General features: G+C 41.8%; 1 protein-coding gene across 1 annotated transcript in view; it reads right to left on the bottom strand.

The window, feature by feature from the left end:
• Positions 1 to 26918, bottom strand: part of SCN8A (sodium voltage-gated channel alpha subunit 8) — a 174878-nt gene that overhangs the window by 64378 nt on the left and 83582 nt on the right. The window contains exons 3-11 of the mRNA XM_007100934.3: positions 26668 to 26786; positions 24651 to 24740; positions 23870 to 23998; positions 21959 to 22050; positions 11343 to 11564; positions 10296 to 10359; positions 8192 to 8333; positions 6218 to 6424; positions 5065 to 5358 (exon numbers count right to left, since the gene is read on the bottom strand). Of these exons, the coding sequence (XP_007100996.1) occupies positions 5065 to 5358; positions 6218 to 6424; positions 8192 to 8333; positions 10296 to 10359; positions 11343 to 11564; positions 21959 to 22050; positions 23870 to 23998; positions 24651 to 24740; positions 26668 to 26786 (1359 nt within the window). The remainder of the gene's footprint in view (positions 1 to 5064; positions 5359 to 6217; positions 6425 to 8191; positions 8334 to 10295; positions 10360 to 11342; positions 11565 to 21958; positions 22051 to 23869; positions 23999 to 24650; positions 24741 to 26667; positions 26787 to 26918) is intronic.

Raw genomic sequence — 26918 nt, forward strand, 5'->3', positions numbered from 1 at the left:
CTTCAAAGATCTGCATAACTCAGTGAACCAGTATTTCCCAAATGGTCAATGTAAGATGCTACAAGTCATTCATGAGTTAAAGACCTATAGTGCAAAATACAGCAAAGGATTTTAATGTAACAGAGTACCAAGTTACTGATACAGTTTCAGCTTCCACATTGCAACTAACCATTTAAAAATCTACCATTATCCAGTTTTGGAAAAGCATCAAAGAAGAATATTCACAATTATCTAAAAAGGCTGTTAAAATATTCTTCCCTTTTCCAACTACATCTGTATGAAACTAGATTTTCTTTAAATACTTCAACCAAAAAAACATACACTGCAACAGACTGAATACAGGTATATTCCAGCTATCTTCTATTAACCACAGATTAAAGAGATTCGCAAAGATGTAAACAGTACCACTTTTTACACTAATTTTTTTTTGATCTGGAAAACAGTTTATTTTTTCAAAAATATGTATGATCTGTGTTAAACATATAATGGGTTTATCATTATTATTTTAAATAAATCAGTAAGCAAACATTTTTAAATTTCTTAATTATAATTTCTAACACAATTGACAGCACATTTTTATTTTTTTAATTTTTTTTTTAATTATTATTATTTTTTTTGTGGTATGCGGGCCTCCCTCTGCTGTGGACTCTCCCGTTGCGGAGCACAGGCTCCGGACGCGCAGGCCCAGCGGCCACGGCTCACGGGCCCAGCCGCTCCGCGGCATGCGGGATCCTCCCAGACCGGGGCGCGAACCCGGTTCCCCTGCATCGGCAGGCGGACGCGCAACCACTGCGCCACCAGGGAAGCCCGACAGCACATTTTTAAAAAGCTCTTTGGGGTCCTCAATAATTCTTAAAGATATAAAGACCCAAAAGTATGAGAACTGCTGCAACAGAAAAATTAAAATACTTTGCAAAAATGAACTCAACCTAATACTTGTTTTCACCTAAACCCTAAAAACACAGCAGTAATTTTACAGAGAAAGAGGTAGGAGACAGGTTGGGCACATGTCTCGAGAGGATCTCAGCAGATCTGAAATACAGGAAACTGACATTCACTTGAACTGTGCAGTGGGAAAACTGACGCCAGTCACCGTTAAGCCAAGAGAACAGACGACCAGGTATGTGTGGAGGTGAGTGAGGAGGGGGTGGCTAGAGACTGCAGTACAAGGCTTATAGTCAGAAGCCCCCGGTTCAAATCTTGCCTGCAACACCTACTAGCTATATAACCTTAAGTAAATTAGTAAATCTCTCTAGGCCTCAGTTTCCACAACCATTCCTCCAGATAAAATCAGAGAGACTGCAGGAGAGTCCTGGGACAAAGAGTATTACTACTGTGTGGGGCTTCTAAGCAAGTCTTGGCAGTCAGCCACGGACTCTAGGAATCCACAGTTTTTTTCACACGGGGAAATTAGAGGAAGTGAACATTTTCATGCAAAGCAGGACATCTCAGAAGCCCAGCTTTATTTCTGAGCTAGGGAGCAATCACTGCAACTCTGTGCTGAAGCCTATGGATTAATCAGAGCCCATTCAATAGCAAAGTGTTAATGGTACTAAGGGATTTATTAACCAGCTCAGGATGGCTCTCAAGACAAGGGTTGGATTACAACAAAGCTACAATCACAGTTTTCTCCCAAAAGAGACTGAACTAGGTGAAAGGTGAGGTGAAGGTGAGACAGAGATGGTTCCAGGCCATAAAGAAGTCCCAGAAGGGGTTATAAATCAGATTTATAAAAGTTCTTCATTCATTTTTCCAACAAATATCTGAATGGGCATAGAAGCAGGCCTTGACTTTAGGATTTTATCTGAGAGAGGAGAGGATATGAACATTAGTAAATATAAAACCACATACAGTAAAAAACAACATGCAAAGAGGTACGTATAAACATAATGGAAAGATGAAATGATAATTTCCAATTGGGGGTGGAATGGAGGAGGGTCAGGGAAGGTTTCTTGAGAAAAGGATGTGACGAATAAATACAACATGGATAATTCAGAAATGGAAAAAACAGGGCATCTTAGAGAGGCTGTTTCTGGAGCAAAACAGAGGGTAGAAAAGAAGCATCGTGTGTGAGAAGCATCTAGTAGTTCACTCTGGTGTAAGTATAGGGTGCTTGAAGGGGCACAGGGACTGGAGACTGAAAAGGGAGTCTGCATCGGGGAGGGGGAGTGCTATGAATTCCACCCCAAAGGGGAGTTCCCGCTCCCATTCTGCTTAATAACTACTCTAAACTGTCACTATTGCCTTCAACCTCCCCACTCAACCTCTCAATCCCTTCGATAAGATCTTTAATTTCCTACATTATTGAAGACTAGAGACTGACCGGTGTCATCTTTCTCCACTTCCTACTCCCCATCTACAAACTTATCCACACACACCCACCTCTATTGTGCTGGCATCTTTGGAGGGGACAAGGTACCCCCTTTTCCTGTTAGAGGCTACACCTATTTTCACATCTCCCAAGACTGTTCTATTTTCTTTTCTATTCTACTCCATTTTTACTTCCAACCCTCCTTCTTCTGGGTTTCCTCGCCAACAGATTATAAAAATGCTTATTTTATTTTCACCCACATTCTTTTTTTTTTTTAAGATGTTGGGGGTAGGAGTTTATTAATTAATTAATTTATTTCTGCTGTGTTGGGTCTTCGTTTCTGTGCGAGGGCTTTCTCTAGTTGTGGCAAGAGGGGGCCGCTCTTCATCGCGGTGCGCGGGCCTCTCACTATCGCGGCCTCTCTTGTTGCGGAGCACAGGCTCCAGACGCGCAGACTCAGTAGTTGTGGCTCACGGGCCTAGTTGCTCCGCGGCATGTGGGATCCTCCTAGACCAGGGCTCGAACCCGTATCTCCTGCATTAGCAGGCAGATTCTCAACCACTGCGCCACCAGGGAAGCCCCCACCCCCATTCTTTAAAGAAGTTTGAATGAGAAGTCTTTACTTCCCACTCAATATGGCATCCACCCTTACCCTGGACTGAAACGTAACTTTCAAGTTCTCGATGACTTCTATTGCCGAATCCAACGGACATTTCCAGTTCTGATCTCATCAAGCATCTCTGTTAAGTTTCAATCCACTGATCACTCCACTGCCTTCTCCCACCCTTGTGCTCTCCAGCCCTCACTGCACTGTCGGTTCTCTTAGCACCTCTAACGACCGTTCACTTGTTTTCCTCCATGAGCTCCATCTCCAATGCCCGTGAACATCAGTGGCCCACTGTTCTTCCACCTGACACAACCTCTCCGAGTCATCTCATCCAGTCTCATGGTTTCAATCCCCACCTCTCAGTTCAGGACCTCTTCCCTGAGCTATCATTTGACTAACCCTGTGTCTACTTGGTTTCCCAACAAACAATTCAAACTTGGGATGTCCAAACTGGAACATACTTTTCTTCCAAACCTGGAATGTCCTTTCTTCCGTCTTACTGCTCCCTCACCAACACACATGTACATTACTTGACTAACTCCTGTTTATCCTTCATTGATCTTCCCCAGAAAATCTTTGCTGAACCTCCAGGTTGGGATAGATCTGTGCCCTCCAAAACACCCCAGCGTATCTCAATTATGGAATAATATCATCAATGCTATTACACAAATAATTTTTTTAATGTATCTGGTTGCCCCATTACACTCTAAGCTCCCTAGGGCAGGGATGGTGTTCTAACCACCTTTTAATCTCTAGGACCTAGCACAATCCATAAATGCTTGGTGATGAATAATGAGAGATATGTTTTAGGTAGTGATCTGCTGACAATATATAAAACATAAAGGAGAGAGAGACAGACAAGAGTGAATGAAGCTGCAATGGATAACTGCAGTAGAACAAAGTAACGCAAAGTCTGAACTAAAATAGGATTAATAGGAATAAAAAGAAGGGGATGGACATGAGAGATTCTGCTGTGATAAAATGAACTGGACTAGCAAAAGACTGAACTGGGAGGTGAGAGATGTAAGGGAGAGGCACAATCGTCTCTGGGAAACAAAAGACACTGAATACACTGCCATACCAGGAACTGTAATCTATTCTATACCTTACAAAACTTTCTTTAAAATGGGGAATTAGGGCTTCCCTGGTGGCGCAGTGGTTAAGAATCCGCCTGCCAACGCAGGGGACACGGGTTCGAGCCCTGGTCCGGGAAGATCCCACATGCCGCAGAGCAACTAAGCCCGTGCACCACAACTACTGAGCCTGCGCTCTAGAGCCCATGTGCCACAACTACTGAAGCCCGCGTGCCTAGAGCCTGTGCTCCGCAACAAAAGAAGCCACTGCAACGAGAAGCCCACGCACCGCAACAAAGAGTAGCCCCCCTCACCGAAACAAGAGAAAGCCTGCTTGCAGCAACGAAGACCCAATGCAGCCAAAAATAAATTTTTTTTAAAAAAATGGGGAATTAAATGGCTTAAGAATTGGATTTTGGTGGTGTTCTCTGAAATGCAAAAATACCTATTATGTGATGAAATTTATAGTAATACAATGCTCAATAATAATCCATAAGTCCTCTCCCTTCTCTTTCTCTTAGTTTCCCGATTAATCAAAGTTGGGTAAAACTGGAGGCTTTTTTAATATATCATAGGCTAATTTATCAGCATGACACTATATATCTAGAATAATTAATTACTAGAACTTGCCACACTCAAATAAGGTGACCTAAACAGTTTCATGACTTTTTTATTTAACCTAAAATTATATGAAACTCTTAAAAAGAGGTATTTGATCTAAATTCTGAAGTTCAGATGCTAAGAGGAGAAAAGTTCTTCATGATGTTTTAGAACAGAAGGCTTGCTGGTTGTGACACAGACTTTACTGCTGTAGTAAGTTTGCCAAAGGTGACCAGGTTGTCCTAGGGCTAGCTTTAGAGCAGAGAAGGGAGGGCAGGCTTAGAGCACAGGGCAGCCCTAATACGCGAGTAACACTTCCTCCTAAAGGAAAACAACGTGTAGGTATGGAGAGGTAGGCCTGAGAATGCAGGGATGGGTGTGGAAAACGTAAACCCAAAGGGGAATGAGAATCAAGTGAGATTAGGAAAACCAAAATTTCTTAGGCTTATTTGACCCAACGCAAAGAGTTTTACCTGATTCATGATGGAAAATTTCCTCCCAATTCTGTTGTCTGGTAGCCGAAAGCCCTTCCTCCTCATACCATCTTCTGACTCTGACTTGAATACCTTCTCGGGATCCCCTTTCTCTTCTCCTTCGGAGAGCTCCTTTTGTTTCCTCTTCTTTCTCCTGTTACGTCTCTCTTTGGCACTCTTGGAACTGAGCTTAGAGATTTCAGATGAGCTCCGGGGAGAGCCTGCCCCTTCTTCACCTTCTTCCTCTATGGCATCTTCTGAGACAGTTCCTGCTGAAGTGGCCATCGCCGCCGCCTACGAAAGGAGCCACAGCAACAGAGCAGATCAGAAGCAATTAACTGGAGCCACCCAAAGCCAAGCAATTAGTACAGATCACTTCCTTTCCCAGAGATAGGGGAAAAAGGGAAAAAAGGAGGAAGGAAAACCAGCCCGTCAGAGGAGACTGTGGCTGGGGCCTCGTATCTCTTTTTCCTAGCTGAATTTGTATCGTGGCACACAGCCTTGCATAATCAGAGCAGAACGGCATGGTGAGAACCCTGGGATTTATTCTCTTGAGTATCTCAGACAAGAACGTGGCTGCCACCTTGGTACCAAATGATCCTTTTTTTGGACAACTCTGAAAATCAATGCTAAGAAACTATACTATACATTATGGGCCCAACAATGTAAAAACACATGTATATTTGGATAAAGATTAAAAAGTAAAGTGTTAGGGTGTTGGTGGAATCACAAGTTTGTTTTTCAAATTTAACTTTAATATATTACCTGTATCTTCTTTTCAAGACTTGTTATGACCACGGAGAATCTCTGAAGGAGATCCTAATGTTTTTCTCAACAAAAAGGCTATGCTTATATGAAGCATTATATAAATTGCTCTGGCCACTTTTTTTTCTCCCCAGCCAGCACAGCAGTTGTACACTGAACAGTTGAGAAATTCAACAAAAGATCATATTCACAAACAATTTGGCCATTAAGACAAATGGAATAATTGGACTGACCATCTGCAGTTGTTACTTGGGTTATTTTAATCAGATCAATGACTTCTATTTGACAGTGACTGATGCCTAAAAAGATCAATTGGAATGGCAATCAGGTGGGGCCTTAGTCACCGTGATCTGGCAGGAAGGACCAGAGCAAAGAATTGGTCACCGACCTGTGCCTCTTCCTGTTGCTTCTTAAGTTGCTCCAACATTGCTTTGAATTCAGCCTCTTTCTGCTCTGCTTCCTCCAGCGTTGCCTGGTTCTGCTCTTCATAAGCCATGGCCACCACAGCCAAGATCAAGTTCACCAGATAGAAAGAACCCACAAAGATGACCAAGACGAAGAAGATCATGTACGTTTTCCCAGCGGCTCTTAAGGTCTGTAAAGACAAAGAGACAAAGACCACTTTCTGAGTCGCTTGCATCAAACGAATCGGGCTGAAAACAACTCATGGGCTGGTGTTCCTCTGCAGGGGCACTACTGCATTTGGAACAGGACGGTACTTCACTGCGTGGTACTTCTTCACACTGCAGAACACTTAGCATCCCCAACGGCCAAATGGCCTCCCCTACCCTCAACTCACAGTAAATGTTGGTAATACGTCCCATTCATTATGACAAAAAAGTCCTCTTCCACTTCCAAATACTCTTAATGTACTCCTTTTGTAGAAAAATGCTTAATTTTTTTTTAAAGGAAAAAGCGCTCTGGGCTAAGAATTACATTTGACTTTGTCAGCTGGTTCTAAAACAAGTCTGAAGAAATGAATACAAGACCTCAGCTCATTTATCTACTGGTCCTCAAAGAGCATTAACAGACAAATTCCATCTCTGGGATCAGGTCCAAGTCATAGGAAGTCCCTATCTTGAGGGACATCCTTCCTTAGCCTGTTGTAATAGGATGAGTTTTTAAAGAGGGATATGACATAAAGGATAGTGGAGGGAAAAGAAAACAGGAAGGAGGAGCCCAAGAGTATTCCTTGGGGAATACTCAAGGAATACTGAGTATTCCTTGAGCAAGCAAATAGACATCAAAGAACAATTGTGTTTTAGGTTATGTACACGGGACCCACAATTACTTAGTTTTTATTTTTGTTCTTCTCAACCACAAATTGAAACTTAGCATAAGTCACAAATATTTCATGGGAAAGATTCAATCCTGAGGGACTACTAGGCTGTACAACAGAAAGGAAGGATTCTAGGAGATACGAATAAGAAACTTCCCTTAAAGAGCTTCCTTCATGCCTGAGGGGAACACATTTCTTATCCTCAAACTAATTTGCATTACAAATGCTACAGTCAAATGGAAAACAATGGATCATCAGAGAATCTCTAAACTGGAAGACCCTCAGCAGTCACCTAGACTAACTTCTCCACCACAACCAGCAAAATTAAATGACTTGCCCAGAGTCACCAAAGCAGCCCAACAGAATAGTAGTGACCTTTTTAAAAGAATCTGTCACAACATTCTTGAACAAATACAAATGTGTTTCAAATTTCAAAACATTGACATAAAATCTCATCTTTATAATGTCTAGCATAGTGCCTTGCACAATGTGTTTAATAGTTCTTTTTTTTTTCTTCTTTTTTTTTTTTTTTTTGCGTTACGCGGGCCTCTCACTGTTGTGGCCTCTCCCGTTGCAGAGCACAGGCTCCAGACGCGCAGGCTCAGCGGCCATGGCTCACGGGCCCAGCCGCTCCGTGGCATGTGGGATCTTCCCGGAGCGGGGCACGAACCCGTGTTCCCTGCATCGGCAGGAGGACTCTCAACCACTGCGCCACCAGGGAAGCCCCAATATTTCTTAAAAAGATGCCCTAAGCCCAAAAATCCAAAAGGAGAAATCCTGAAGATGGTCTGGTGAAATGATAGGAAGTAGGTAGAGAAGGCAGATTCCCAGGCCAGGCAAGAGGCTCTCAAGTCTGTGAACCTCTACAGCTATACATGATGAGCATTAAAGAACCGGGCCAAGAGCTGGGAGAATTCACTTACTTTTGTAAACCAGCTGACTCTGAGAAATACCATCCTAAGATCCTATATAACATCTTCACCAAAGGTCTCTCACACAGAATGTCCCCAACCCCACATATCCTCATGTAAATTCTATCACCAAAGAAAAACAGGTAGTACTCGAAAAAGAGGTATTACTTACTAATTGATACAAGTTTTCCCAGTAGTCCTGGGTCATAAGGCGAAACAATGCCAAGAAGGCCCAGCTAAAAGTGTCAAAGCTTGTGTAACCATAGTTGGGGTTCCTTCCTGCTTTCATACACTGGTATCCCTCTGGGCATTGCCTGAGGAAAGAAAGGGAAACAAGGGGCTTTTCAATGTAATCCTACCCAGTCATCAGCTGTAAGGCATCTCTATGACCTTGGAGATAATAAATATATAGATGGTCATTTATTACAGGCCAACAAACAGGAATTTTAAAAAAAAAGAGAGGAAAGAAACAAAGTAGCAAGGTCAATTTTTCAAAAAATGATGCCATGGGGGCAGTCTAGGATCAGAATCACCTGAAAAATGTTGATTCCTATGACCTACCCAAGACGTAGGAATAAAAGCTCTGGATATGGGAGCCATGAATCTGTATTTTTAAGGGGCGTGTCAGACGATTCTTATGCATGCCAAAATTTGAGAATCACTGTCCTAGATTCATATCAATGTGCAATTCAACCAAATTTAACTTAGCTGCTATCCGAAATGACAAATGGCTAGAAGTTCCTCTTAATCATCTCGATTCTCTTAACACCCATTGTGACAACCATGTCATACTAGGGATTTCAGTGACCTTGATTATAACAGTTCTTCTGCTTTAAGACTCGCCTGATATTTATTTCAGTGTAATTTCTAGTATCTACTTCAATACAGAAATTAAATGAACTTCTAGTTGTCATGTCATTTTTTTTTTTTTTTTTACGGTACGCGGGCCTCTCACTGTTGTGGCCTCTCCCGTTGCGGAGCACGGGCTCCGGACGCGCAGGCTCACGGGCCCAGCCACTCTGCGGCGTGTGGGATCTTCCCGGACCGGGGCACGAACCCGTGTCCCCTGCATCGGCAGGTGGACTCCCAACCACTGCGCCACCAGGGAAGCCCGTCATGTCATCTTAAAACACCAATTCCTGTATTTACCAATATACTCTAAATAATGACGCTACACCCTACATTGAAATAGTCCTCTGTTTACAAAGCACTTTCACGTATGTTATGTAATTGGATCCTTACATAACCCTTTGAGAAAGTGAGAACATGATTAAATCCATTTTTAGATGAAGAATCTGAGGCTCACATAAGTTAAATGGCTTGCCAAAAGTCTGGAAGTAGCAGAATCAGGACTCAACTTTGTTGCTGTACACTCATGTTCATAGCAGCATTATTCACAATAGCTAAAATGTGGAAACAACCCAAGTGTCTACTGAGAGACGAATGGATGAACAAAATGTGATCTATACATACAGTGGAATATTATTCAGCCTTAAAAAGGAAGGAAATTCTGACATATAATATAACATGGATGAACCCTGAGGACATTACGCTAAGTGAAATAAGCCAGTTGCAGAAAGACAATTACCGTATGATTCTACTTAAGTAAGGTACTTAGACTGGTCAAAATTATAGAGACAGAAAGTAGAATGGTGGTCACCAGGGGCTGAGGGGAGGGGAGAATGCGGAGTTATTGGGTACAGAGTTTCACTGTAGGAAGAAGAAGAGTTCTGGAGATGCACGGTGGTGATGGTTGTATAGCAACATCAGCATAGTTAATACCACTGAACTGTACATGTAGAAATGGTTAAGAGACCAAATTTTATGTTACGTGTATTTTGCCACAATATAAAAAGGGGAAAAGATATTACATTGCAACTCTTTTCCCTCCCCCACGTTGTCAGGCCTGGAATATTCTGGGTCAACCTGGGGTGCTAACCTATCATGAAGACAGTGTCCTTATTCGATATTTTATTAATTGTGCTAGGATAGAATGAGGAGAGTCTTCAAGAGACAGGCAAGATATCTGATGTTATAGATTCTGTCTTTAGCCTTTTACATCTTTAATTTTGGCTTGAGACTGTGGACACCTTCACCTACTAGTGAAATGTCAACTTTGGACGGACAAATATAAAACAGAAAGAAAATCTGAGTTACCCAATATGTCGGGCCCACTAAGGATCCACTACATGAGCACAAAGAAAGAGAACATGTTGTCCATTTTTGTCTGACAAATTATTTTAAGGAAGGAGAATAAAATTAGGTGAGCTACTTACCCAGCATCAGAACTGTTCCCACAGAGTAAAGGTTCCAGCATGCCAGGAACTGTGTAAAAATTTGCTAGAAAAGTTTGAAGAGGCAGGAAATGAATAAGGCAGATTTCAGTGAATGAGAGAATAAACAGTTATTGATTTTAGCTCATATAAATCTTTTCTGACAGCAGTGAAACCTGATAAGAATTCTTTCCCATTAACTATTTTCCTATATATATTTAACAATGAAAAGTGCTGCTGTGTAGCCTTTAGTGCAATGTTCTTTTCACAGACACCTGACTTCTACTCGTACTTCAGATCTGTATGCCACGTTCTAGCACTTGAATCAAAGGGTCTAAAAAAGAGGTTTCTGAGTTCTTTACCCCTTTACACCACTTTACTCTTCTATCCTTATAACTCCTCGCTACCAAAGATAAACTGATCGCTAGTTACCATGCCCTATTTTAAATTAGAAGGCACGTTTCCCTTTCGTGTCCCTGAAATCCCCTTTGCAACACTTTCTTGTAGGTACTAACTGCCTTTATTTCCTCAGGAGTGACTAACAGTGATACTGCTAACTTTCCCCCATTGTTTTACAGAAGTACTACTATACCAAATATTCCTAAGGGTAAGACCCAAGTGCCTTGGTTCCTGAAAGGAACTTGTTAAAACTCCTTAACTGTAATAGGATCAAATGATTACTTAGAGATTACTCGACTCCCTAGACCAGATTGATTCCTAAGGTCTCAGTAGTATTCAGAAACCTTACTAGGTATACTCTATACACTAAATGTTCAAATATCTCAGGGAAAAGAGGATTTTTATCAAGTTTCTAAGCCTGATTTTCAAAGCAAAAGTTTAGGGGTACATGTGAAAAAGATCTAAAGTTTCAGTTTTGCTTTTAAAGGGAGAGAAAAGAGAGAGAGGGAGAGAGGGCTGATATTTGAGAGCTTCTGAACATAATCCGACCTCAAGGGAAGGGAGTAAGTTCACAAGGCTCCTTCCAGCAGTCCAGGCCTTCCTTTCTGGAAGACTTTTTCTTCCCCCACTTGCAGAGACGGGGCCACCTACTTTTATTGTTGATGTACTCTTCCCAGTCAAAGCCCTTGGTGCCATTTTCAAGATAGCTCTCGTTGAAGTTTATGGGCCACACCACACACTTGTTTCGCAGGTTTCCCATGAAGAGCTGCAGTCCGATCAAGGCAAAGACACTCAGGCAGAACACTGTCAGGATCATCACATCCGACAGCTTCTTCACGGACTGAATTAGGGCGCCCACAATGGTCTTCAGGCCTGAGGGGAGAGAACCCCCAGAGTCAGAGTCATCCCACAGCCCTCCCCACCTCCCCCAGCCTACCCCCTCCGCCACGGCTCCTAGTCCGCCCCACAGGGCCACCCGTGAAGCATGGCCACTTCACCGTTTATACCATGGGAATAACAATGGGGCAGCGGTATTATCAATTCTTCCAGGGGCATCCATTTTTGTCAATATTTTTTGAAAAAGAAAGTCCCTTCTCCAGCATGTGGCTCTTTTCTTCCTGGAAGTACCTCCCTGTCTCTGACTGCTTCTCAGCGACTCAGATGAGTCAAGGTCTTACTTGTCTCAGTGTTGCCACACATGCTGTTCCCTCTGCCTGGAATGCTTCCTTCCCTTCTCTCGTCCCTCCTGCCTGTTTCCTATTCATCCTCCACTCTTGCGTAAAGAGCAATTCCCCCAGAAAGCCTTCCCTGACTTTACAACTCTTTTCCCTCCCCTACTATTACTATTTTAATAGCACCTTTTACTTCCTCTGTAGCATTTATCATGGTTATAGTTAATTGTGTCTGCGAGCTCTGGAAATGCCAATGTATTGAAAAGGTTAATCATTATCAATCCAGTATTTATGGTTTATCTTTCCACTAAAAAATATACCTTCTCTGCATCACATATACTATACCTTTTTTCTGTCCTAGATTAAAAACTTAAAAAAGTTTAAAAAACAAATAACCCACTTGAATTGGCGGTTTAAATGCAAGCCACTGGTTCAAATTTGAATCTGCAGGCAGATTTCTTAACTGCACAGGGAGAGATCAGTGATAGGAAGCAAAGAAAAGTATGGTTGTGGGTTCGTGATGTTTGGATCAAGACTGAGTCTACATGTGGTTCTCCTGGGCATGCTTACACATCAGCTAACCATAAGACATGGCCAAGAAAAAACTGAGCGCTCCCGGGGTGTCAAAACACCAGGACGGACAGCAGGCAGACACAGAGCCTTGACACATAGGCCTCAAGAGGGATCTTATCCCTAATCTACTTCTGAAGAAAAGACTATCACACTGAAATTCTATAGAAATCCTAATCCTGGCTCTGATCCTAATCCTAATTCTAATCCTGAGTCTGGGTAGATAATTACTCATCTTAATCAAGTTATACAACTTACTTATGTGACCTGAGCAATAAACCTAACCTCCCTGGATCTCAGTGTTTTCATCTTTAAAATGAGGATAATTATAGTAGAATATCATAGGGCTATTGTGAGGATTAAGCATGATTCATACAAACACTTAACACAGCACCTGGCACACGATAAATGAATCAAATGTTAACCATTTTTGTCTGAACCTTAGTTTACTCATTTGTAAAAGGTATTTAAAATATCAATCTCGCTGGGCTGTTGTGAGGTTTAAATAAGATAATGAATGTTAAATACCAAGTACAGTGCCTGGTACTTAATACCTGCTAGCTATCACTATTATACATATGTTGCCCCCTCAAAGAGACAGGATAATGGGATAATGACACTGCATGGCTAACCTCATACGATGGTGATCTAATGGGTGGTGTGGACGTGACTCTTCTTTTGCTGTATTTTGCAAGTGACTACCTAGAATTTTCAAAGTCGAGTCCAATAGTGGTAATGGATGCTGTGCCTAGCACAAGCCCTGGCACGAAGCAGACACTTAATATGTTTTTACGTTCTTTATTGAAAGAGTAAACCAATAAGAAGCTTTCTTTCACACAGATATCCTGAAAGGGATGTAAGGGAAATTAAAGAAAAAAGAGCCAAGAGTTAGACTGTAGAGACGTGGCAGTGTGCAAAGGCTTATGTTTGCTCACAGAGTGGGCCTTCCACGGAGACTGGGGCCACCAAAGAGATTAGGAAGAGCTTGCCTGGGCTCCAGGAATAAGGCATTTCTGGCCTGATTCCTTGTCTCCTCACAGGGCTGGTTCAGAAAGAGCACAAGGCAGGAATCAGAAAGCAGGAATTCTGATCCTGGCTCAGCCACTATTTATGACCCACTGTGTTTCAGAACAAACTTAAGGTCACCTCCCAGTCTCATTTTCTCATACACAGAACATGGATAAACACAGGAGCACTGGCAGTGGGCAGTGGAGGAGAAGCTGAAGAATCGTCTCTAAAAGATTTTTTTTTTTTTTTTTTCTTTTTAAAATCTTTTTAACTGTGCCTTGTGGCATGTGGGATTTAGTTCCCCGACCAGGGATCAAACCCGTGCCCCCTGCAGTGGAAGCACAGAGTCTTAACCACTGGACCACCAGGGAGGTCCCTCTAAAAGCCTTTAAAAATAGGGCAGAGATATTTACTTGTTTGTGATTAGTAGTTGAAGTTTCAATCTTTTATTCCTAAGTCCTGGAAAACTGTATCATAATCACACAGCCAGGTAAGAAGGTATTGGTGGTATAGAATAAAAGGCAGCTATAAAGAAGTAAAAATTGTTCTAGTGTTCTGGAACTCATTTCAATAAGTTGCTAAGGAATAGAAAAGTCCTTCACTATATTTGGCTGGGTTGAGGCAGGTGTATGTTGGGTCGGTAAGTCAATTCTAGGCTCCTAAAATTATACAGTTCTGCTTTCAAAGTCAAAGAGTGATTTTTATTTTTATTATTTTTTTTTATTTTTTATTTTTTGCAGTACGCGGGCCTCTCACTGTTGTGGCCTCTCCCGTTGCGGAGCACAGCCTCCGGACGCGCAGGCTCAGCGGCCATGGCTCACGGGCCCAGCCGCTCCGTGGCATGTGGGATCTTCCCGGAGAGGGGCACGAACCCGTGTCCCCTGCATCGGCAGGCGGACTCTCAACCACTGCGCCACCAGGGAAGCCCAAGAGTGATTTTTAAAAAAGAGTAGTTGATAAACCATAATGGAAAAGAATATGAAAAAGAATGTATATATATGTATAACTGAGTCACTTTTCTGTACAGCAGTAATTAACACAACACTGTAATTCAACTATATGTCAATAAAAAATAAATTTAAAAAAAAAGAGTAGTTGAATAGGTCACTGAAGAATGGTTGTAAAGTTTATTTTCCTGGACTTCTTTATGAAGAGCTTATATAGCCATCTCTCCTGAATGGTTCAGACAATCACCTGTCTGAATACTGGATGATAATTCAAGGCCCTTTCTACTTCTATTTTAATGAATTGAGAAATGAGCTGTAAGCTGTCATTTGTATTAGTAACAAGAGGATAAAACTTTAAAATAGTCAAAACAATGTATTTGTGACATTAATTAATTTTTTAAAACATACAGTTTTAGCATAAGTCTAATCTGATTTTCCTGGGCTGGGAACTCTTTGGACAGTTCCAAGCCCATACAACAGGAAATTCCAGGCTATGAGCTCAAACTATCTTCTGATCCATGAGGGTGGGCTCCCAGCAGGCTCGTTTGTAGGAAGTGACCTTCTCTTAGTAGTTAGATGTCAGGAGGGACACCTGACCTAAATCTAGATCCTGTCCTCCAGGAATATAGAATGGGACAAGAGACAGTCCAGTAGCCTTTTCATGTGGTGGGAATGATAATATATAAATCTGGGAGGTAAATGGTAGCCATATTCTACCATTCTATTCTATCGTTATATTAGGATATGTCTGTGAAGTCAAGACAGCATGCTAAGGGACAGAAAAAGGAAATAGGAGCATGGAGAAGAGAAAGATGAAGACAAGGTACTCCCTGGTGTCTGGGGCTTTCTGGCTCTGCATTCTGGTTTCACTGGCTTCCAGAAGCCCCAAAGCATTCCAGCCCTTAGTTTCCTTGAAGTACTCCTGTATCTTTTTACTTGCAACCAGAGATGCTCAAATAATACACCAACCCTACATGGAACTCCTCACTTTTCTGGGGATTGACCTGAACACTCACAATCGGCTGGTTCAACATCTCTTCTCCATAAACCAGATGCCACTGCTGAAGAAATCTGTACACATGAGTCCAGAAAGCTAAAAAAACCATTTCAAGTGTTTTCCTTTGAAGTCTGAGGCTTAGATAAACTCCTCTGTGGAGTTCTTTCAGCTTTCCAGAAGGTTAAAGTAGAGACTTAAGTTGGAAATGGCATTCAGCCACTTATACTCCACAGGGTCTCAAAGGAACAAAACTTAATTAGGCAAAAATGATCACTAAATAACACTATGTCCATCCAAAAAGTTTCCTCTCTAAGATTCTCATCCAGATTGTTAGGAGAAAATTAGAGGAAGGCACAGGAAGAAGAAAGGTGATGTAACTTAATATCTGTAAGTGAAGCTAGGCACACAATTACTCAGCAATATTAAATGTAAATAGTTACTGGATTATACACAGGCCTCAGCCAAGACTCTTCTTCCTTCCATTAGTGTTGATAATTGCAAATGACCATATTTGCAGACACTGATGCCAATTTATGGAAACGACGCCATCAATGCTTTTCTTAAGCTCAACCTTCATAGTCTTGCCAGCAGTGGCTGCCACATACTAGTAAACACAGCCAAGCAAAAGTGCTCCCCCAGCAACAAGCAACACAGGTCAAAAAAGGTAAGAAGTTGCTGGTAGAATTTCTGACCTGAGGCGTGCAAGAATGGAGAATGCCACTGTTCTGGTTGTGAGGATAAACTGTCTTACTTCCTCGACTGGTTCACAACACCACATACCAGAATACGCAAGAAAACTAATAATCCGAAACAGAGCAGAAAGCTCCTTCATATGACTCCTACACAACAGAGTGTGACACAGAAGCCAGGTGGCAGCAAATTGGACAGTGAGAAGAAGAGGCTAAGGTTAACTAGCACTGGGATGTGTCTGAGCAGAAGCAGTTGATAGATTTACTACGGAACAAGGAAAGACAGCTGGACCCAATGTACAGAAAGGTCAGCTACCAGACAGGAAGCCGGACACTTAAGAAATTTTGAGAAGCAGGTGAAGCCGCTGTCACGGAATCTTACTCCGCTCTATGTCCAAAGGCGCCTCTGAACCTCCTGTCACCTTTCCCAACGCCCAGCAATCCCTTGAACAAATGAACAAAGCCTGCTTATGTGCTACGTCCAGAGAAATCAGCCATGCATACTGGGATCAAGCTCTTCCACCATGTTGATGCCAGATCATAAATAAAGTCAATTTATCTTTCCTACTTTGTGGTTCATGTTGAGAAATCTAACGGGTTTGAAGCAACACGAGCTACCCCTCCGACAAAATGAACATCAGAACAGGCCTCAACAGCAGTAACAAGCAGGCTCTCACAACAGGGGGAAGAAGAGCTCCCCAGTCCCACAGTCTGGCTCGGTCCAGACAAGTCCTGGGGTACAGTCATGCCAGGTCACCTTCCCTGCTGCAGATTCAGTCCTCACAGTGACAGTTCTTGGAGGTTCTTCAGATCAAGAGTAATGTGGGAGGGCTTCCCTGGTGGCGCAGTGGTTGAGAGTCCGCCTGCCGATGCAGGGGACGTGGGTTCATGCCCTGGTCCGGGAAGATCCCACATGCCGCGGAGCGGCTGGGCCCGTGAGCCATGGCCGCTGAGCCTGCGCGTCCGGAGCCTGTGCTCCGCAACGGGAGAGGCCACAACGGTGTGAGGCCCAAAAAAGAGTAATGTGGGAGAGACCTGGGGGGCCCTCGACCAGATTCGTATCAAAGTCTGACCACAACTAAACTAGCTCTCAAAGGTGGGGCTGGGAGGGGGCGCTGGGAGTGCCCAGTGTTGCTCCACTCAGGACCACCGTGGTAAACTTCAGCTGCCTTTCCTGAGAAACACTATGGAAAAAGGAGAAACACAAAAGCAACTGGATTCATCACTGGAATATTTTAAAAGAAACAATGACTCTGAATAGCGTCTTAAAACACTTTCTATCCCCCTTCACAATGCAGCAGAAATTGCCACATTCATAATGGGCACATTTAAAGAAAATACCTTCTTTGTGAATACTGGGGTGGGAAGGAGAAGGGCCTCTCATTTTCCCTGCTTCTTATCTGATACCACAGGTAAAGAGAGAGAGACGGTAACAGAAATGAAAGCACAGAAATAACAAATCCAAGAGAAAAATAATCGAGAAATTACAGCTCTAAAGAGAGCAAAATGACCAACAGAAGTAGTGCTTTGGGCAGCCATTTAAATGATGATGGAAATGAAAAGGGACTGGCAGCGAGGCCCTCCCAACCGGTTTTATTTACACCATTAAGTGCTACACTCTAAGTAAACCCTGAGACATCTTCTTTGAGATGTCCACCCTATCTTGGGGGCATGTTAGTCCTGTGGCTCATGGCCAAAGCACGCAGGAGATGAAAATTCTGACAAAGTCACTTAGAAGTTCATTTTTGTACCCAGATAAACACAAAGTGAAAACAAAGTTTTAAGACATATGACATTCTCCACAGAATACTTCAATGTCAAGTTGAATCCAGCAAGTCCCAGACCAAAGAAAATATTAAAAGGGTCTTTTTCTATAACTGACCCTTTTAGCACAGTTTGCATGGCACTGTTCTTCAAGTTGAGTTCTCCGAAGCAGAAGGGAAACCATGAATGATAGGTATCCAGGTCTTGAGTTGGCAAATAAAAAGGGTCAGGATGTGAGTTTAGTCTTTTCTAAGCCCAAGAAGGCTCTAAATCAAAGCATCTCTTGTATAAAAGGCTGGAGCTAACTGATGCACTGTACTCTCCAATCTTCAGGGAGTCTTGACTGCCCTGACACATTCAGAGTATCTATCAATACCAAAGATGCTAAGAGGGAGGACGGCATCAGCCAGGTGAGCAGGGTGAGTGCTCTAGGAAAGGGAAAACTCTCATAAAGAGCTCTGTGAGAACGTGCAGGTCCCACATCAGTTCTGTGGCTGCTCTCACTCCTGTTTTTGGCAGCTTCGGCTGCATAGCACAGGGAGATCAGCTCGGTGGTTTGTGACCACCTAGAGGGGTGGGATAGGGAGGGTGGGACGGAGGGAGACGCAAGAGGGAAGAGATATGGGAACATATGTATATGTATAACTGATTCACTTTGTTATAAAGCAGAAACGAACACACCATTGTAAGTAATTATACTCCAATAAAGATGTGAAAAAAAAAAAAAAAGCCTATCATCAAACTGGGAGCAGGAAAAGGCAAAAGAAAGCAACAATTCCACTGAAGTAGCCTATGAGAGAACTTGGTACCCAAAGCAATGGCTTTTGCTCAGAGGGAACTATGGCCCAACTCTATAACTGTGGAGTCAAAATGACTTAGATTTCCAGGCAAGAGAGGGCCCAGGTCTACTGCCTCATACACTGGTGTTACCACCTGGGAAGGAGACCTGGGTAACACGCAGGTAGGAACAAGGCGATAGCCCTCTACAAGTAGAATGGGGAGCAAAAGGACTTGGGATTAAAAGTCACACTTTAATTCAAGTATCAATTATGCCATTCACTGACAGTGATCTATTATTGGCTTTATTACCCCTTAAAAGTTATTTTCCAAAGCCTCCCAAAGCCATCTCAGTTGGGGGGTGCTTCTAGAAACAGGAATCCAGGAATCTATTTCAAACTGTGATGCTGGTGTCTAAATCTTCATACAAACCCTTTCTTTGGGTTTAGGTTTCTTCTTTATAATTGCTACTGCTAAAATCATTTATGGAGGACTACTATGGGCCAGGCACTGTGCTTATAAATATATATTTGTAATACAGAATATAAAACTAGACATGGGGGCTTCCCTGGTGGCGCAGTGGTTGAGAGTCCGCCTGCCGATGAAGGGGACACGGGTCCGTGCCCTGGTCTGGGAAGATCCCACCGCGGAGCGGCTGGGCCCGTGAGCCATGGCCGCTGAGCCTGCGTGTCCGGAGCCTGTGCTCCGCAACGGGAGAGACCACAACAGTGACAGGCCTGCATACCGCAAAAAAACCCACAAAAAACTAGACATGAATATGTATCTATAAAACTAAAGTAATAAGGCTTAAATTACGTGACATCAGTCAAGAGTTATCTTGCAGAAATGCTGTGGTCAGAAGTTAATCATACAGCAGAGACAGAGACAGAGGCTAAGAGCTGGAGCAGAGACAGCATCTGCTGCCCTAGTTAGTGAGCAGAATGCAGCTTTCCAATTTAATTCTGGAAGAGAAGTTTTGAGATCACAAGAACATAAAGAGACAGATGCCTTGCGGAGTACGCTGGGGGAAGTGAGCAGAAAACATGGGATCATATTTAAAAGAGGCCAGAGGAGGAAAGAGACCAAAGGAAAAATGAAAATAAAGATTTGGTGGTACAGATGTCTTAAAAAAAAAAATAAGACAAGGCCTGCCTAAGGTTTAGGCTGCCATCAACAAGCTTCATGAAGCTGCCTAGAGAATGAGCTGAATTTTCTGTCAAACAGATTTGAAATGGCTAGGAACTAAACCTTGATAAGTCAGGGTTATAGTTTTTTGCCAAGGAGAATATACTCCAACTGACACCCAGCCTCTGGCTGATAAGGAGTAAGCTACCATTGCTAAAATAAAGGAATTCATTTAAAAAATATATTTATTTATTTGGCTGCACTGGGTCTTAGTTGTGGCACACGGGATCTTTTAGTTGTGGCATGCAAACTCTTAGTTGTGGCATGTGGGATCTAGTTTCCTGACCATGGATCAAACCCAGGCCCCCTGCACTGGGAGCACCGAGTCTTAGCCACTGGACCACCAGGGAAGTCCCAAGGAATTCTTTTTTTTTTTTTTTTTTTTATAAATTTATTTATTTATTTTTGGCTGCATTGGGTCTTTGTTGCTGCACGCAGGCTTTCTCTAGTTGCGGCGAGCTGGGGCTCCTCTTTGTTGCGGTGCGCGGGCTTCTCATTGCAGTGGCTTCTCTTGTTGTGGAGCACAGGCTCTAGGCGTGCAGGCTTCAGTAGTTGTGGCACATGGGCTCAGTAGTTGTGGCCTGTGGGGTCTAGAGCGTAGGCTCAGTACTTGTGGCGCACGGGCTTAGTTGCTCCGCGGCATGTGGGATCTTCCTGGACCAGGGCTCGAACCCACGTCCCCTGCATTGGCAGGTGGATTCTTAACCACTGCGCCACCAGGGAAGCCCGGAATTCATTCTTAATAGGGCCATAATTTACTGGCCCGCTTCATACCCCAAATCTGTAAATGGAGAAACTTGAGGTTTACCTTCCTGAGGTTCTCAGTAAGCTACATTCGGATTCTACCTCTGTGCTTCCCTCTCTCTGCATCTGATATGTAGATAACGTGTTGAAAAGGGGAAAAGAGGAATTATTTTTGGTTCAGTCACACGGAGAAGAGCCACGTGATGCCAGGAATAGGATGCCTCTGTTCTTCATGTCCCTGTTTCTACGAAACTGCAGTGGAAAGCCTGGCCTCTCAGGAGTCTTCCCTGAAAACTCCTGAACATAACCAAAGTCGAACCAGCAACAATGTAGTCTTGACTTCTGCCACATTTCTGCCAACAATATTTTAGTTCGCAGACTAACTAAAATATCTTTCCTTCCAGATTTCAAGATTGGTCTTTAGAAAAATAGTTATTACCTGGTAGAAAGGATTTGAATTAAATTAATGGATCTCAACCTGGGGGCCACAGATGGGCTTTGGTGTGTGGGGGTGGTGCCTGTGACCTTTCATCTGATTCTCAAAAGGATCCAAAACCTTCAAAAGGTTAAGAACCACTGAGCTAAGCTCAACCAGAACCAAGAAAAAAAAAGGCAAAAATTTTAGAGAGACTGTCAATCAACTACCTCTCAACCACCCACGGATTCCTTTTTTTTTTTTTTTTTCTTATGAAGTTTCTGTACTTTTTTGTTTGCCCACATGTTTAGACGTATCTTATCTTACCTTTGACTTTTTTTTTTAACAGCACCTGCATAAGCTTTCACTGGGATTTATGTTTGAGAATGGTCTCTGAATATATATGTAGTAGATGTCTACTGGTTCTTATTCTAGTGAAACAGACAGCAACAGAATGTGATAGACAGCGATTATTAAAGTTCAGGCTCTTAAATTTGTCTGGAACACTGGACTAGTTAACTGGGTAAGGTCTCTTCTGTGATTAAATAATTCCATTAACACAGTAACAATAAAAGTACAATTCTTCGAATAACATCCCATCAGCAAACCATGCGATAGGAAGCCTAGAAATCATAAGCAATGGAATGATGGTGAATGTTAAAATTACTGTAATTCCATGAGGCTAGGAAGCAAATGATTTATATTCAAAGAGACAGCTAGCTCCGTGACAATTCTTTCAGATATTGTAAGATTCAAGTGATTCTTAAGCACGTGCTTTTTCAAAGCATGGATGGAATGGGGGCTGCATGCCTAGCAAGCACTGTCAGAGATACTGCCTAAGGACCAAAGAGCCATTCCAGAGAACGTCTCCCAGGAAAAACATGCGGAATGCAAGGCCATATCAGCTGTGCTGATGCCGCTTCAGAATGTGGTGGACAAAATGAATGGAGGAGAAAGAGGAGATGAGGCAAAGTCAGTCTTGTGTTTAAATTTTCTCACCTGGAATTACAGAGATAGTTTTCAAAGCTCGCAGAACCCTGAATGTTCTCAGCGCTGAGACATTGCCCAGGTCCACAAACTCTGTCACATATCTGTAGTAAGGGAGGTCACGCACAGACACAAATGACAAACACGGACACAAACACAAACACCAAAGGAAAAAAAACCACAACAAAACAAAAAGTACAATACGTCACGTCAGGGCCCTAACCCAACACCTAACACCAACCCCGGGCCATCTTACCTGGGATTACCGAAATAGTTTTCAAAGCCCTCAGTACCCTGAAAGTGCGTAGAGCTGAAACATTGCCTAGGTTTACAAACTCTGTTATATACCTGCAGAATCAAACCAAAGTTAACTTGTAATGGTACCACTGGGCGAGGGTTTGAGAATGGGGGTAAGAAAGGGTCTTATATACAAGCTATGATTTCATTTATTTCCTTGAAAAAGAAAAGTTTCAAAATATAAACATTTAAGGAACACATTTTTTTTTCAATTGGGCAAGGAGAATTCAAAAGTGTATTTGAAAGAAGTGATACCACCAGAAGGTTCCTAGGGCTTTCTTTCTTCCTCAGCATTGTGATGTGCAGATCCCAATCAGAAGGACTACTTAGTCCATTCACTTTTTTTTAGTAAAAAGGAAGGCCAGGAGGTATTCAAAGGCTTATGTCTCCAAGTTTTATGAACAATTTCTTAGGAAAAGGAGACAAATTTCTGTAACAGGAGTCTCATTAAAAACAAATCTACATTAAAATAACTCCCTAGTTGACAATGGCAAAAATGCCTAAAATCTCTGCATAAATGACTTATCTAAGAGTTGTACGCATATCTTTGCAGTCATGCCTACAGATGAAGTTTTAGCCCATGACATACAAAAACAGGGCTCAGGAAAAATCTACATCATGGGATCAGAGCCAATATTGTGTTAAGTGCTAACCAGCTCTGTGCCTAGCAAGGACACTTAAATTTTAAATGAACACCAATGTGTATTCATAATGCTGGAAAGCTAGAAATTGTCTTAATATAACAGAAAGTCAAAGTTCCAGTTTCAAATATTCAATGCATATCATTCACTCACAGTTTATAGTTGAAATATATTTTTCTATCTGATGTTCAGACCCCCCCACACACAAATGCACTCAATTTCTTATACGTCTGTGTGCATACACATAAACACACACACAATCTATACAACACACTTACCCCCTACCAAACCACAAAGTACTTTCCCAACCTGAAAATAAAAATAAAGTCTGCTATAACTCTTCTATCACCAGCTAAACTTCCCAAAGAGATACATTTTCATTGTTGAAACAACACAAATTACCCTAGCATATCAATGTGGTGTTATACTGCTCCCTAGTAATAACAATCTGAAGCTCTGGTCAGTAATTCTTTACCAAGTGACCAGACTGGATACTTGGCTCATGTTTTGACTCTAAAATATGCTCTGAATTCTGCAACATCTGGATAGCCTCATGAAATTACACGTGATATAACATACCCAGGACACTGAGTTCCATCCAGCCTAAGGTTTACACCTAAAAAATCTGAGGTCTTCACTGAGGCCGCCTAGTGATAATTGTGCGACCCCTGGTCAGTGTTGTAGGGGAAAATAAAATATGAGGGAGTGTCAATAGGAAATCACTTCCTACTTTCTCTCCCATCTGTAAAGCCTCTGCTCACCATCTCCTATATATACATGCTGTCACTTCCTGAACCACAAGAGGCCCTCAGAAGCAAGAATCATAGGCATAAGTCCATACCACCTTACATGGTTATCCATTAATTCCTCATACAACTAAGCCCACAAACTCACACTTACAAACTGTCATACAAACACACCCAAGAGTACAACCACACATACATAATCACACCCAGAACACCAATAAGGTAAGCAGAGGACTTACGCCATCATGATGACACTGAAATCTAACCAGTTCCACGGATCCCGTAAAAAGGTAAAGCCATCTATGCAGAAACCTCTTGCAATGATTTTCACTAGTGATTCAAATGTATAAATCCCTGTGAACGTGTACCTGTCAAAGAAATGGATATCTTGAGGTAATTTCTGAACAGACAGAAACTTTAAATGAATCTTTTAAGATAACACTTGCCAACGGGTGGCTTCAACTAACAGAGACAAAACAGAAAGAACACAGCCAATGCAGCAGAAAGGAAGTGAGGAAGAGAAAGGGATGCTTCAAATGAAAATTGCTGAAATGCACAAACCAAGAACTCTGGAATGTTGCACTGGGCCCTGACCGGTATTGCAAAGAAAAAACTCTGTATTGCCATCTAGCACGTGATCATTTTGAACCAGGTGAGGAGGCCCCACAGCTAATTTTAACTTGAGACAAGTCAAAAAGAAAGGGAAAGCTAATGTTGGAGAAGAAGGCAGTATCATCAGGAACTGAGGGTACAAGATGGTGATGGGGCAGCAAGTCAAAGCATTAGCTAACATAAGAAAGAGCAGAGGTGATGAGTAGTAACTTCCAGGGCATACTTTCTCCTTCTAGAGTTGACTTCTAAGGATATTTCTTAAATTCCACATGTATCCTCACACATCTTTGTGACATGAAAAGTGGGCAATAATTTTCTTCCTTGGTGGATAAGCTGTGCAGTGCAAGATTCAGTGACTAAAAATATTTAAAACAAGCTGGCAGAAAAATAAATAAATGAGCTACTTACTCCACATTCTTCGACCAGTCAGGAGGGTTACTAAAAGTCATGAATACACAGTTGGTCAAAATAGTGCACATAATGATCATGCTAAATACTGTAGAAAAAAGTCAAGGGAGAATATACAAAATCTGGCCAGTTTTTATCCTCAGGAAGCAAACACATACCGCATTGGGTATCAAAGGAATTAAATCAGTAACCTGAAAGGAGACAAAGCACAGAGAGGAGGAAAAGGCGAGGTGATAATGAAAACTGTGGTCAACACCATGAACACAGAGTGCCACCATGTGTATCCACACCTGGCCGGAGAATGTGAGTGGACACAGCAGGATGGCCACTCTCTTTCTTTCAAAAGCACTGCCACTGTTCTACTCGTTTTGGATAAACATTTCTCCCTCTTACCACTTATGCCTCTAAATACCTCTTTGCCCAATAACCAGAAATCTTGTAGTCTACCAGATGCCAAAGTCATCAGATGAGAAAATAAATTAAATCTAATCTATATTATTCAGTAGTCATTTATTGTTAATTATCTTGCACTACCCATTATTTGGAAATGTGCACGTCATTAATGATTTTTTTTTTTTAATAGTCTTCCAAAGGTCTGATTGTTCTTGTGGGGCAAGGCAACAGCCAATGTATGCTGAATTTGTCCAATCTGGGAAACCAGTTATGGTACATCGGGTAAGGATTTTAAGGACATCCGCACCACCGTACTCCTAAGAATTAGGTAACGAGGCAAATTCAACTGATTATTCTGAAAGTGCCTGGGAATGTTTATGGGTAGCAAATCATTTTGTTGCCATTTTGATTCCATCCAGGATCTTTCTCAGCCCTTCCTGTTCTTGTCTACTGAGAAAAATTAAACTGCTTCAGGTCAATATGAGTTACTCAAACTCAAACTGTCACTTTACTAAGCACAGAAGCCATATCTCATTTGTTGCTAATTCACTCTCTCTTGCTAATGGCATTCACTATCTTCATTCTATTAGGGGAGTTTTAAAAAGAAAAACTACTTCTTACAACTGTATTTTTTTCTTCACTACAGCTGTATTTTTCTTCAGGGAATAATAACATGTTCTGGCTAGAAGAGAAAAAAACACCATCTTCTGATCCAACAAAAAGGGAAGAAGTCCATTGTGAATTATTTATTTACGTATAAACCTTTAGATTTCAGATCTATGTTGCTTGTAAACCAAAGATTCCAGACCAGGTTGCTAAGCTCTTACTGTTAATAAAATGTGCAAAAGCTTAGCAAACCTATTTACAAAGTAGCAACTGCTGGTTTCCTCATCCTACTTGGAGGGTACAAAAACTCTGAAGCATGGGACTAAGTACTGTCAAATTGAAGACCAACCATGAAAGTTTAAAGTCACTATGCAAAGTTGCTAACCCCATCACATAATTTTTCATCTGTCATATACTCTCCTATATTAATAAGACATAAAAGTCAAGCCACATGAATAAATTGGCATTTTCTGTTTAAGGGGAGCAAAAATACCAAAACAGATTCATAACAATCTTGCAATCTAGATCTAAACCTCTGTATCAAGGAGGTCATTTAATCTGAGAAACTATCTTAGATACTTTCTAAGCTCACTGTTCAAGAAATCAAAAACATTCAAGGCAGATCTCTAAAACACTCATTCAATTATTTGTAACTCAAGAAGTAGCTTTTCAAAAATTCTAATATGAACTTTAATATATAAAAAGCTGAATAATCTAACTCTTGAAGTCTGAGTGCTTTAAAAATTAAGACTTCAGTAAAAGGTTACCATCTGAATTTGTCGCTCTTAATGATATCCACAAAATTCCAGACTCCCATGACATAATCCTAAGAAAAAAGAATTTGCTGAAGCTCAACTCAGGATTCAGCAGAAGTCACTCTTAAAACTTCTAACTGGTGGGATAGTCACCTACACTATTGGTAAAATACTTAATATACAATTAAGTTGTCCACATTCAGAAACACACACCAGCGACCGTGCAACTGCTGCACTCACTCCACATTTGCAGAAAAGGATATGAATGTATCAAAATTTTAATAGCTATTCTTCTTATCAGGTTAAAAGGACTTAAAATGTACAAGGCAGGCGTGGCACTAAATCTGAAGAGAGTTTTCCCTCTGTTTAATACTACAAAGGTCTGTGGAAAAAGAGAGAGAGAAATTATTAAAGCATGGGAATTAATCATCACATGAAACAACATTTTTCTAGGCAAGAAATAAACTCAAATGTACTTGTAAGTTTTACTTCCCAGTTTGGTGTCTAGGGCAAG

Source organism: Physeter macrocephalus, chromosome 6 (genome assembly GCF_002837175.3).
Source record: "Physeter macrocephalus isolate SW-GA chromosome 6, ASM283717v5, whole genome shotgun sequence".
Classification (NCBI taxonomy): Eukaryota; Metazoa; Chordata; class Mammalia; order Artiodactyla; family Physeteridae; genus Physeter; species Physeter macrocephalus.